This window comes from Octodon degus, unplaced genomic scaffold, assembly GCF_000260255.1.
Source record: "Octodon degus isolate 3935 unplaced genomic scaffold, OctDeg1.0 scaffold00185, whole genome shotgun sequence".
Lineage (NCBI taxonomy): Eukaryota > Metazoa > Chordata > Mammalia > Rodentia > Octodontidae > Octodon > Octodon degus.
In genome coordinates this window covers 2,491,114-2,504,199 of record NW_004524761.1, presented here as the reverse complement: position 1 = coordinate 2,504,199, position 13,086 = coordinate 2,491,114, and the positions used below count along the sequence as shown (strand labels likewise).

The 13,086-nt window shown below is 39.9% G+C and overlaps 1 protein-coding gene across 5 annotated transcripts in view; it reads left to right on the top strand.

The window, feature by feature from the left end:
* Window positions 1-13,086, top strand: part of Arhgap26 (Rho GTPase activating protein 26) — a 466,344-nt gene that overhangs the window by 170,042 nt on the left and 283,216 nt on the right. For all 5 annotated transcript variants that reach the window (XM_023704062.1, XM_023704060.1, XM_023704061.1 and 2 more), the window contains exon 10: window positions 412-506. In XM_023704062.1, the coding sequence (XP_023559830.1) occupies window positions 412-506 (95 nt within the window). The remainder of the gene's footprint in view (window positions 1-411; window positions 507-13,086) is intronic.

The window sequence follows — 13,086 nt, the reverse complement described above, 5'->3', positions numbered from 1 at the left end:
TTTTTTTTTTTTTTTTTTTTTTTAGGAAGGTGTTCTTGAAGTGATGACTGGCCTAAGTTTAGAGAAGCTCAGTCTTAGGAGCCCATCTTTCTCTACTCTTAACAAATCTACAAATTAAACCTAGTTAATACAGTATCAACAAGAACTCTCTGCATCCACTATAAATTTTTGTATACCATCAGGACCCACAAGTACTAAAGGTGTTTGATTCTACATGTAGCAGAATTTCCAGATTTTCACTTCAGAAGCTTCTTACCTGAGAATGTTTGTGATCATCTTTTCTTCTCACCTGGTCATGAGCACTCATTTTTGTGACGGTGACGTCATCTTCCGTTCATGTACTATGCTTGTCCCAGGGAGGAGCAGATCTCACGTTCTGGCCTCACTTCAGTAACCTGTGTCTTCTCACAGGGAGAAGATGAGTCAGTCACCCTCAAGTCCTGCACACGGCGGAAAACAGACTCTATTGAGAAGAGATTTTGCTTTGATGTAGAAGCAGTAGACCGGTGAGTATTTGTTGCACTTTCTTTAGAAGAAGCAAATATTACTGGATTTGAATTTCTTCCCTTTTCCTTTTAGTCAAAACTTTTTTCTTTCTTTTTTTTTTTTTTTTTTCAATAACCAACACACTGCATATATTCTTCTTAGTGGTTAATTGCTGTACAAGATGCGGACTTGAGATCCTATTTACAAACACCATTAGAACAAATCATTCTATTCATTAAGAGAATGCAACTATATATCTATCCCAACCAATTTAAATACACAGATACAAAATGGACATTCATTGGTATACCCCATTTTTTCTAAGTTCCGTTATTGAATATTATAGGTGTGTAAACTCAGCAAAATATTCTAAAAGAGTCCAGTAGCCCATAATAACATTGGGTCTTCTGTTTAACTGGCAATGTCAGAAATTATTGACCTGAGTCCTCTACAGCTCAACATAACAACATGGCTTTACTTCCTATATTTTGTCTTCATACTTTTCTACTGGATGGTTAAGACCAAGGTAAAGCAGGACCTATGCAACAAGAGTTGTAGCTTTTGGGTCTGATAAGGTCAGTGAAATCCCCTCAGGATTTATCCTGAGATCCTTTACCTCAGATTGTAGAACCTTTGTCAGTGTCAGCCATGTGGATGAGTCACGGCCGTTGCTTGGCCAATGTGCTCTCTGTGAAAGCCTGAGAGAGTGTTTTCTCTCCATGTGACTCTCCTTAGGCACACTCTACATCATCGATCACTTTCCTCTTTGGCCCCATAATCTTCTTGATCAGAAAATTTGGGACACTACTGAGGTACATGACGTTACAGTACAAGTTCTCATATGTCCTGAGTCTTAATTGATCTTAGAAGGTTAGGGCCAAAATGTTGGCTTTCCTTGCAGCCCTCCTTTTTCTCTAATTTTGGTCTGCAAATAACTTTTTTCTTTTCTCTTCTCTCCCTCATATGTCTGTTTTGGATTAGATCTTAGGCTTTGGTTGATTTGCAAGGATCAGTACAGCCTCTGCATCTTTCAAGTTCAGCACAGAATCATGGGATTTGTTTTGCTTTCTTTTCTTTAATGTGAGCACTTCCATGCTCAGGAATGTGTCTTGCATCTCCTGGAGGTTTGTATGTGGGATAGATATTCAGAGATAACTGTCCATTTACCATGATTGTATCAGTTGAGGTCTTATTTTTCCCTTAAGGAAATTAATACAGAGATTCAAAAGAAATGGACAGTAGATGTTTTAGTTAAATTTTAAAAAGTTTTTAATTACAGTATTTCACCTACCACTGTATGTGTATGCACACCCAGGAAAGATACTAAACCACTTGTGAAATCAGTCTTTAGAGAGAGAGCTGTATATTGTAATCCTCAGGATTTACAGTGTCTCTCATTAAGTTGTACCATTTCATGGTGTTAAGCTGGTTTGACAGGATTCCAATTCTTTGAGACACTTTACTTGGCAACAGTTTAATTCTTTCCATGAAAGTCACGTGTTAAGCTTATTTGAGCTGCCTGTTCAAGATCAGCAGTGCTCTACCAAGATCCTTAAATCTCTGCATGAGACTCATATAATGCCATTTAATCTCTTCCCTTTATTTAAGAAAAGCCACACCATTTTGTAAAGCCAGTACTGTTATCCTGCCTGGAAAATTCATGCATAGCCATCATTGCTGAGCTTGGGCCTGAGACTGAGTCCCCCTGGGGGTGGGCTGTGCTCCTGTGTTGGCAGGGTGGGAAAGCCTTCTTGTGGCAGTGGTCTCCTCTGCACTATGCCAGTTGCAATATGCATGGCCTTTTAGCCTAAATCAGAAGTTCATGGAAGGTAAGAGTGTCTCCTAAGTGATTTAGTTATTTACCTTTGGCTCTCAAACCTGACAATTTGGGTCCACATTTAGACTTTGCAACCTACTAGGTCTGTGTCTGTAGGCAAGTGAGTTAATCTGTTCTGCTTTTGATTTTCTCATCTGGAAAATGAATTTTATTACAGTACGTGGTTCATAGGATTGTTTAAAGGATTCAAGGAGGTAGTGCATGTAAAGTGCTGAGAGCATTACCGATAATAAATGCTCAACAAATATTAGCATTGCTATTTGTTGTCATGTAGCTTGTCCTCCATGTGCCTCAGACTTGTACTTGCTTTCTCTTTTAAACATGGAAGAATGTAACTTATAAATAAAAGAAAGTGCCCCTGCCCTTCAGTGTGTGAGGCCATGAGAGGGAATGAAAAGGAGAAGGGTATGGAGGATGGGTGGATTGGGATTAAAAAAGGAGAATTGGAAAGAACCTTCCTTAAATCAAATTGCTTCTTGATTTAAACAGTCTGGAATCTGGATGCTTTAAGTATGTGTAGGCATCTTTTTTTTTTTTTTTTTTTTTTAATTCTTAATCATGGAATTAAGGGAATCCATGTTGTTGGTGTCTGTGAGGGTGTTCAGAAGATATGTGTGTGTGCAAGGGGAGCTGGTTTTGATGGCAGTGATATGCAGTTCCTGAAGATAATTGTGTTTTTGTATGACTGTGTGGAAGAGGGCATGCCTTCTGCTGCAGCTCTCCGTCAGGCTGAGAATAGGCTCAGAGATGCTTTTGGGAGCTGAGTTATTTTCCATGTTTACTTCTTCAGAAGCCCCTTGAAAAGTTGTGGGGAATTGCTTCGCAGGCAATTAGAACTCCCTGTTGTATATTACTCTCATTACTTTCTCCCTTTTCCATTATACTACTTCCAGCACCTTCCCTCCTTTATCATGCCCAAAAGCCTTGACACGCCCCAATTTTAAGCTAAGAGCACACATATCATACTTGAGGCAATGAGTAGACTTCAGAAGTTGATTTTTCTCCAGTGTCTCTGGTCTCTGGCAAACTCAGAACCAGGCTGCTGAATCTCCCCTGCAGCAGGGGAGAAGTCAGCCATTCTATGAAATGACTCATCTCAGTTGTGTATAGGTCTCACAAATGAGGTTAATGTTTAGCAGGATTCCCCCACCCCATTTTTTTGGTACTGGGAATTGAACTCAGGACCCTGTACTTGCCAGGCAGGTACTGTTCTGCTGAGCTGTATCCCAGGCACTCCCTCCTCTTTTTTCTGCTCCCGTGTCTGTCTGTATTTTTTTTCACATACTTAGGATGAGGACAGGAAGGACAAGACATTTCCAGGTGCTCAGGAACAACAACAACCCAGGACTCTTTCTCCTACCCACTTCACAGCTTTTCTTTTATCACATGCCCCACATAGTGAGGAGGCCAGTGCTGCTGGCCATGCTGCCTTTGGCCACAGCATCCTCAGCTCCACCTGCTGCCCACAGCTGCAGCTTAGCAAGTGTGGATACAGAGGAGGAATGGTTATAGTTAACAGTGCAAATGTTTGAAACGCTTCCAGAGTATGCTAATGATAGAATATAGAAATGTTGACACGGTGGCTATTGTAGTATTTTGTGAAGGGGCACATGCATATCAAAGTGTGATTTATATGACTTAAAAATGATATGTTGGTGATATCAAGGTCTCTTACTGTGTGGTACAACCAATTCAAACCATTACTCTCCTGGAATACCACTTCCTAAAAGCACTAGCTTCTGCAATATGACCACTAAGATCCCACAGCGTCTCATTTTTTAAGCCACATAAATCATACCAGTGCTATTGGTAGGGATCTATGGTGTGTTCACTGTGCAGATACTAGTACTTGAGAGGCACTGTTTTCATTCTACTCATTTGCATTTGACATCATAAAGTAATGGCACCATAATCCAAACTTGCTTCTGTCCCTTGTGTTGCTACTTTTTTACCTTTAGAAAGGTCCACATGACTGAAGCAAGATGTTATGCATGTAGGAGGCATGTAGTAGATGTTCCATGCATATTCTTTTTTTCTCCGCCGTATACCTCTTCTTTCACCTTTTATTTTTAAGGTGACACTCATTTTTAAAACTTTTTATTGAAAGAGACTAGCATGAGTAGGAGAAGTCAAACTTGACTTTTTCCAGCTTTTCAGGGGTGTCACTTATCAGGGACCCCTGCATTGAGTCCCTAATCTCCTGCCAAGTGTTTACAACACACGGGGGGTGGGGGAGAAAGAATAAGAGACAAAATAGGGGTGCAGACAGGGATCTGGGGTAACTAGTTGTTCTCTGGAACAAAAGGACATGAGGCCCTGGAGCCTTGGTATTTATTGATTACATTTGAGTCAAGGACAGTGGGTGAAGAGCAGTAGGTGTTTCTGGAACAGTAATGGTGGGCTAAGCAGAAGAGCAAAGCATTCTTTCAAGAAAAACTGCAAGACTAGGGTAGTGAGGAACTGTAGCTTTCCCAGGTACCTTGTCATCTCCAGCAGGTCTTGCCTTGTGAGCACCATGGCAGTCATTAGCGCTGGGGCTTCCAGCTGTGATCAGGAACATACAGGGAGTTTTTGCATTTTAGTCTGATTCCCCAGCATCAAACCATTCATGCTGTTTTGTTAGTTGATTGTTTTAAGTGTTTCCCAGTTGTCTCAGTTACTTTTTCCTCATTGCTAGGACAAAATACTCGACACCCAAATTTAAAGAAGGAAAGATTTAGCTCACAGTTTGTGGAGGTTTCATTCCACACTCAGCTGGCTCCAAGGCAGAGTGGCATATGGTACAGGGAAACCATTCCTAGAGCCAAAAAACAGCAAAACAGCAAGAGCGAAAGGGAGGAGTAATGACAAGGGCAGTGGTAAGCAAGTCTGTCTCCATTATGTTGTATTCAAGCTATCTGACTCAGGCTGGGGGTAGCACTCGCACCCATTATCCCAGCAGTGGATCATGAATTAACCACAGAGTCTAGAAGTCTGCCCCATGACTGCATGAGGCTTTGGGGGGACAACTAGACACAAACCATAACACCAATGTACTGCTGACAATTTGTTAATCTTCAAATCATAATGAAAAGGGATTAAATCCTGACACGTGGATCCTATGGGGAGTGCTAGTGTTATTTTTATTTTTATTTATTTTTTTGTCCCATACACTAGCTGGAAAGCAAATTACATATTAATCTAGAGCTTTGGGGTTTAGAGCTGGAGTCTTGAACTCTGGCTGTTAATGTTCCTTTTTAAGACTGAATACATTTGAAGAAATCTTCTGATTCTTCTACCTAAGTTCTTTTAGCTTTGATATTTCGGAACTAGGTCCATACTCTTTCTCATGGGTTCTGTACCCTTTCATTGGCTTCTGCGTAATTTCTGAGGCCACACCTCATTTAATCCCTTTTCCCTAGTGCCTTCTTTTCAAAACTACTTCAGGACGAGGTTCAGACCTGAATAATTCAAGATCTGTGGTTTATTTTGAGCAAATGTTTCACAGGCTAGTAGTAAGTAGCCTTTGTGTATTTCATTTTCCTTCAGAAAGGCTTTATTGTCCCCAAAATTGAGCAAAGTTTTCTTTTTTTTAAATTTTTCTAATCCCAAACTTAAAACTTGCTTAGATCAAGGTATGATGTCCATTAAAATGAACATAATGATTCTTTCACTTGTTGCCACATGCTCCAAAGGAGAATCTTTTTATATTTTCTTAGACTATATCTTTCATAGCAAGTCATGCTCCTGCTAAATTCATATGTTGAAGTCTTAATCTTCAGTTTCTGAAAATGTGACCTTACTTGAAGATAGGGTTTTATAGAGGTTATCAAGGGGAAATGAAGTCGTTAGGGCAGGCATTAATTTACCACAACTGGTATCTTTATCAAGTGGGGAAATACAGAGAAAATACGGGCAACAGGAGAAATCCCTCAAACATAAAGCGGAGATCAGGATGATGGTCTCAAAGCCAGGGAATGCCAGTCTGCCAGCAAGCCACAGAATCTAAAAGGGAGCAGTGGACCTCAGAGGGAATCAGCCTTGCTAATGCCTTGTTCGTGAATAGAGGCTAGAAGTCTCTGAACCTGAGAGGCAAAAAAATTCTGTATTTAAGCCACTAAGTTTGTGGCACTTGGTTACAGCAGTACCCGGAAACCAAGGTTTGAAGCGGTGGGGGTGGGGGACTCCCAGCCAAGCAGCATCCTGATGATCTTTTAAATGTGGCTCAACACCATTCACATAAGTACCTTCCTTTTTCTAGTTACTCCTATTATTAGTATTCCTTATCCTCATCCTTCTTTTGTAATGGAAGTCTAAGCCTTTATTACCTTATGAGAAAAATCACCCCTTTTGGTACCTTAATACAGAAGCATTCTTTCCTGTCTTTTTATTACCATAGACCCTGCTTTTGAAGGTTTTGATTTTACATTGGTTAAGTGACTAGATTTTTCATTTTTTTCCATTAATATAAAGCCAACTTTTTTTGAGAGAATTTAGTGTAAAATTTCTAGGTGAAAAGATGGGATATCTTATAAAAGCACCCTTTTATGAATTGTGTGACTTGGTAATACCTGGCAATGTCTGAGTTGTTACTTTGAATAATTAATGCCACCATAGTAGTATCTTACAGAAATTAACGAACAAATGTGGGGAAATATTTGTTTAAGCTAAAGAATCATAGCGGAGGTCCTTCTTCCACCATCTCTGTATGTGTTTATTTTTCACAGAAATTTCTCACAGATGTATGTGACACATGCATATTTTCCTTCAAATGCTTTTCAGGAGGGGCCATTAAAACATATGGAAAATAGTAGAAACAAAAGGCTTTTAATTCACGGGATCAGCATAGTATCTTGGGAGAGGAGTGTTTATACTTGGGGGAAAGGAAACAATTAGAAGATTTTATGTTTCCCTGGAACTAGCTTACGCCAACAAAAGCTGTCCATATGAAAATCTTAGGGTGTTCAGTACCTCTTGCCTAGCACTGACATTGTCCAGGTTGGGCCACGGTGGCAGGTGGTTGGAGGTGGCCAGCATCCTCTGGGCTAGGATGAGAGTTGTTCTCTTCATGCTACCCACCTTAGAGAGTAGAGTGCAAGCACACACGCCCCCCATACTTCAAGCAACTTGTGTATAAAAATGATGCTATGCAGTGTTTTAGCAATCCTGGAGAACCAGGATGTCGTAGGAGAATATGACGGGCAGGCACACTTAACCCTCTGTTCTTACAGAGAATGACTACATGACTGAGTACTCTGAGCTCATCTCCTCTGCTTCCTGCCTTGTTGCTTGAGCATAATTATACAGTAGAGGCTTTTCTAAAAGTGACGATATAATGTTCATGAAGCTCTGTAAATTTCTTAAAGCCACATCAAATTTTTTTTTCAAGTCCTCCTTTTGTCACCTTGTAATAAGTAAAGCGAGACCACTATCCTGTAAGCCAGTTCCAAAGATATAGGGGAAAGAAACTCCCAACAGGCTGGATATCTGGTATGAGTTCATGTTCTCTATTTATTTTTTCTTTTTTTAACAAGAGTGCACAATAGTATTAAAACAGAAAAATTACAAGTGACACAACTTACTTAACAAAATAATATGAATTACACAGTATTTGTCATAATGCAGTGTTGTCTTCCAACTGGTTATATTACCAGATATATGCATGCAAAATTGGAAGAAGAAAGAAAAAAAGAAATACATAAGAAATTGAGAAGAGAAAAAGAACAAACAAATGAAAAAAGGAGACAAAACAAATTAAGCATTAACTATTCCTTTCCATAGACCAGCAGAAATCCATAGTACAGTTGTCCAAACCATCCTACTTACATACATAGGTATATCTCTTTCCCCACTCTCACTCCTGTCCTTCTCAACTCAGTGATTCCATACTTTTGAATCATGTTCTCTAAAATTGAAGAATGAATTTTAGGAATAACAGAGGTTAGGAGCAGAATATATGTGTTGGGGGAAAGGACACTTCTGTCCAAGAGAAAGACAAAAGGGGTCCCAAGTGGGTTGTCAAGGACCCTGCCTTTTTCTAGGGCTTTTTATACAGTGAATCCAAGACATGAAATGGGTCCAAGGTGGGAAAAATGGGAAATTGCAAGGTGGGCATGAGGTGGGACAAAACTATGGTCAACCAAAAAGATTATGAGTTTTTGGGTAAAATTGTTTACATTGGGGTCGAATGGGGAAGTGAGTCTTGTAGCAAGTTGGGCATGAATACAGAACAGGGACTCCTCCTGGAGGAGATTGGGTTAGTGGCTCTTCCTGACTTCCTCAAGGTAATGTACACTTATTTAGAATATCAGTCCTGGCCCGGGGAGATAGCTCAGTAGAATAAGTGCTTACCTGGCAAGCACGAGGTCCTGATTTCAATCTCCAGTACCGCAAAACAAAGAAAGAAACAAATAACTAAAAAAGAAAACCAGACATTGAGTACAATATCAATCCCTGAAGTTTATTCTTAGGAACGTATGTGGGTACATTTGTTTTATCTTTTGTCTTGAGGTCTGACCCACAGAGGGCCAGACTGTTTTCCCCTCAATTGAGAGGCATTTTGTCTTCGGCACTGGCTCCTTCTGGGGCCTAACCCAATTGATATTTTTATCCAATTTAGCTGCCTATAGCACCCGTGTGGTGTGTCTACTGTTGGTCTGTTTCCTCTCGCCATTTGCTTCGCATTTGCCTGGTGATGGCCTTTTCTTTGTATTCATTGGCTGGGTTTCTAACTAGTTATGTTTTTTTTCCTACTTCTGTTCAATTCCAATTGTCTTAAGTGACCTTTATACACAGTTTGGTTTTTCTTTTTAAAATTTTTTTCCTTTTTGAATTTTTGAGACAAGGTCATACAGTGTCCCTCAGGCTGGCCTCAAACTTGATATGTAGCTCATGCTGACATTGACATAGTGATCCTTCTGCCTTAGCCTCCTGAGTGCTGGGATTAGCGGGATTTGACATTAGACTCAGTTCAGTTTTTTTTTTTGTTTTATGGCAATATGATTTTGAGATATATTATTTTGTTCTTTTCCTTTGGGATTTTGAAGAGACTAGTGGAGCGTAACCAAATCAGTTGCTAATTAGTTATGTGTACACTTGCCAAAGTTTTACTTTAATTAAAGTAAAACTTTGGCAAGTGTACACATAACTTACATGTATGTATAAATAGGAGGAAAAACCCAGGGAAGTGGAGGGATGGTTAAGGTCAGAGTAGTAAAGGCTGGGAAGATTTTTGGAAGATCTAACAAATCTTCCAGAGCTCTCTAGTCAGTCAGCAAGCTCATTTCAGGTATGTTTGACAGCAGATTGAATGTTGTAGGTAAAAGATCAAAGCAACCATAAGTTTCAGTCTAGGAGCCGTCCTTTACTGGCTCTGTGACTCTTGGCCAGTGGTTTAACCACATGTGTAAGATCGGGCTCCTTGTAACTGCCTTACAGAATGGTTCTGAAGATAGATTGCAGTCGTGTAGGTCTTGGATGGAGTACTGTATCTAGAAAGGTTGTGCCCTTGCCTGCTATGCATTTATTTTTATATTCTAAATCCTAGTAATTGTTGTGACATTGAACTTTAGCTGGGTGGTTGTTATGGTGTGTGTCTAGGTGTCCCCCCAAAGCCTCATGCAGTCTGGGGCGGCTTCTGGAGTTTGTGATTGATTACTGTGTATGTGGATGCTGCACCTGCCCTGGGGCAGTTGATTTGCATTACAATGTGAGGGAGGAGAGGTTAGCTGCTTGAGCTGCTGCTACCTCTCCCTTGAGTTCTTGCTCTTTGCCACCGCCATGAAAGGTTGCCCTCTGCCACCTGCTGCTCTGCCTTGGAGCCAGCTGAGTATGAACGAAACCTCCAGTAACTGTGAGCTAAATAGACCTTTCCTTCCTTCATTTTGAGTGTCAAGTATTTGTCCCAGCAACGAGAGAAGAGTAACTAAGACAGTGGTACCCTGAGCCTGATTGTCCCACCTTTTCAGTTCACCTATAAGAGCGAATACAGATGCATTAGAAGTATAATACAAAGGGCCTGCTAAGGGAAGATTCAATCTTTTTTTTAGAACCGGGGTTTGAACTGAGGCCCTTGTGCTTGCCAGGCAAGTGCTTATTCTACTGAGCAATCTCCCCAGCCTGGAAGATTCAATCTTAATTAAATATGTGGTAGCCTTTTTTAGTCATACATATTTCCTAAAAAAGGTAAATTCTTATATCCCCCAAATTATGATTGCAAGAGGAAAACATATACATTTTAAAATTAAATAATTTTATGATTTTTGGCTTGGTATGCGATATATGTGTAAGTACTGATTTTTGTGTCTATGAAAATGTGTGACTGAGGTTTTGTGTTTTCTGGAAAGAATCCTCTTATATAACAGCCTGTTTCAGCATTCAGCCTCTAGATGGCAGTTTTGTATATGTATTAGTAACTACTGTATTACATGGTCAACCTGAAAATTAGTTGTCCTTTATTCATCAACAGTTTAGGGTGCGTGCGTGTGTGTGTGTGTGTGTGTGTGTGATAGAAATGATTATCATATATATATTACCCCTTGAGGGAAAGGTATTCTACATGCCTTACTCTATCTCTAGAAGTTCTTTCCTCCCACCCTTTCATGGGTCATTCATATCTCTTTCCTGCAAAAGCAAGCATGTTAGCCTGGTCTCTGTCTAAACACTGCCTTTTACATCTGGCCTTCTGAACTAAAAATGGTGCAGGGGACCATTTGAGAATGGTAAGCACCACAGATGCCTGATTCCACTGTCCAGGGTATGCTGAAAGTTAGGCAGGCCTACTTTTCCCTCTTGGTGCACTGTGCCTTTATCTTGTACAACAGATGAATCCATTTTTCCTGGTTTTGAATTTCCTGTCCCTCCCCTTCTTGCCCTGTGTTTGGAATAATATTTGATTTTTGCCTTCCTGCTGGTTGGATTTTAGCTCTGGACTCAGTGCCATTGAAATTTCAGGCAGGAAATGGCCTTTTCCTTCCTCAAAGGGTGTTACAGTGTTCTGACTTCCATGATTTGAATGGGGGAGATACCGTGCTTTCTGGGTTGCTTCTTCAATGTAAAATAAGCTCTGGGCAAGTTTTTATAATCTTTAGAATTCATGTAGTGAGAACTCGTCATTGAGCTTTCAGTTTGCTTTGTTTCTAATCAAATGAGGGAGTGTTTGATTCTGGTTTAAGAATGTGATGTAGTGGTGAATAGATCTGACGGCAGGGTGATTGAGACAACTGGTGTTTTTTTTTTTCTCTCTCTCTCTTTAGCACTATAATTTGGAGTTTCATTAATTGGGTACATTAATTTATTTACCACTTTCAAAACATAGAATAAGTTAGTTTAAAAAATCTAACATTTTACTGTTATATAAATGCAAAGAAAAGAAACAATTCAGTTAGTGAATTTCACGTGTATACATTTGTGCTTATCATAAAACAGAATAGTAAACATGGAAGAAAAGTTACTGACCACAAAATATATTTTGTTTGTTGTCAATAATAGTAGCAAGTGTTTGCATTCTCCCCGAGTCTTATGCATCCCACCATTTAATAATGCTTTCTCCTGATGCATTCTGTTACAGTTTAGTTCTCCATCCCTGGGATTCAGTGTCGTGGCTGGCACATAACAGACACCCAATGGATGTGTTATGTTTAAGGCAGTGCACTTTAATGTGCCAAAGATTTCTGTGCTAAGGCTTCCTGGATGTTTTATATTAAGTCTGTTTTAAAATTAAACTGTCAGAAATCTTCTGATGGGGTTTGGTAATTTTTACTCTTTAGACTATTATTATTGAAGTGATCCTAATTATTTTAGGATCTTCCCTCCAAAGAGGTCAGTGCTGTAGGCATTAATAAATTATGATTCATCTGTTCATTAAGGTCAGATGCTTTCTAAATAACTGATTAGGAGCTGCCTCTAGCGTTCTTACTGTATATGTGGGAGGGGACTTCCTCTCTACTGAGCTGCCTCCTTGAAGGAGTCCCAGCACAGATACACTGCGTGCACTTGGGGGCAGTGTACTGTTGCGGTTACCTTGGGCTCACTTCAGAGGCAGACACACCTGGGTTCAGCTTCTGGCTCTGGCGCATAATAGCAGCGTGACGTCGTGCAACTAATTTTTCTGAGACTCCTGTTTTACTTTTTCCCCTCACTTTTAAAGAGATACAATAATCGTACTTCATACACCTATAGTGATAAATAAGTAAATGGTAATTCAAATAAAGTTCTTAGCACAGAGCTTGACAGATGAAAACTTTCAAGAAATTTCAGCTATGATTTGAGGACCACCAGCTTGCAACTTCTGGTTTCTCTCTCATTCTCTGCCCCTCCTCCCTGTACTTCATCCAGATTACCATGGCAAATGATGATGGGTGACAACTGCCTCTGTTTCTTCAGGGGTAAAACTTCTTGGTCACTGTATCTGTGTCAAAAAGTGAAGTACAGAAGAGAAACCAAAAGACTGCAGGTTTTAAGGGAAATGAGACCAAGCCTATTTTCCTTAGGGCAATAAAGAATTTCTTATCCATTCTCCCCCATTTTGCTTACTTACTTGCTCTCTATAGTCATTGGCGTTGTAATTTCCTAAACAAGTATGGAAAAGACATCCTTTTTCAAGATTATTCTCCATGGTTTTCATAATATCTGTGTAAGTGACTCATTAACCTTTGTCCAGGAGCTGTTAGAAATCAGTTTTCTCAGTAGTGCTTTAAAAACAAAGGGCTACTTCCCTTCCCCGGCACTTACTGCAAAACTCTTTTCTCATGTGGATTTTAAATCTGTCCCTCAAGCCTTCATTT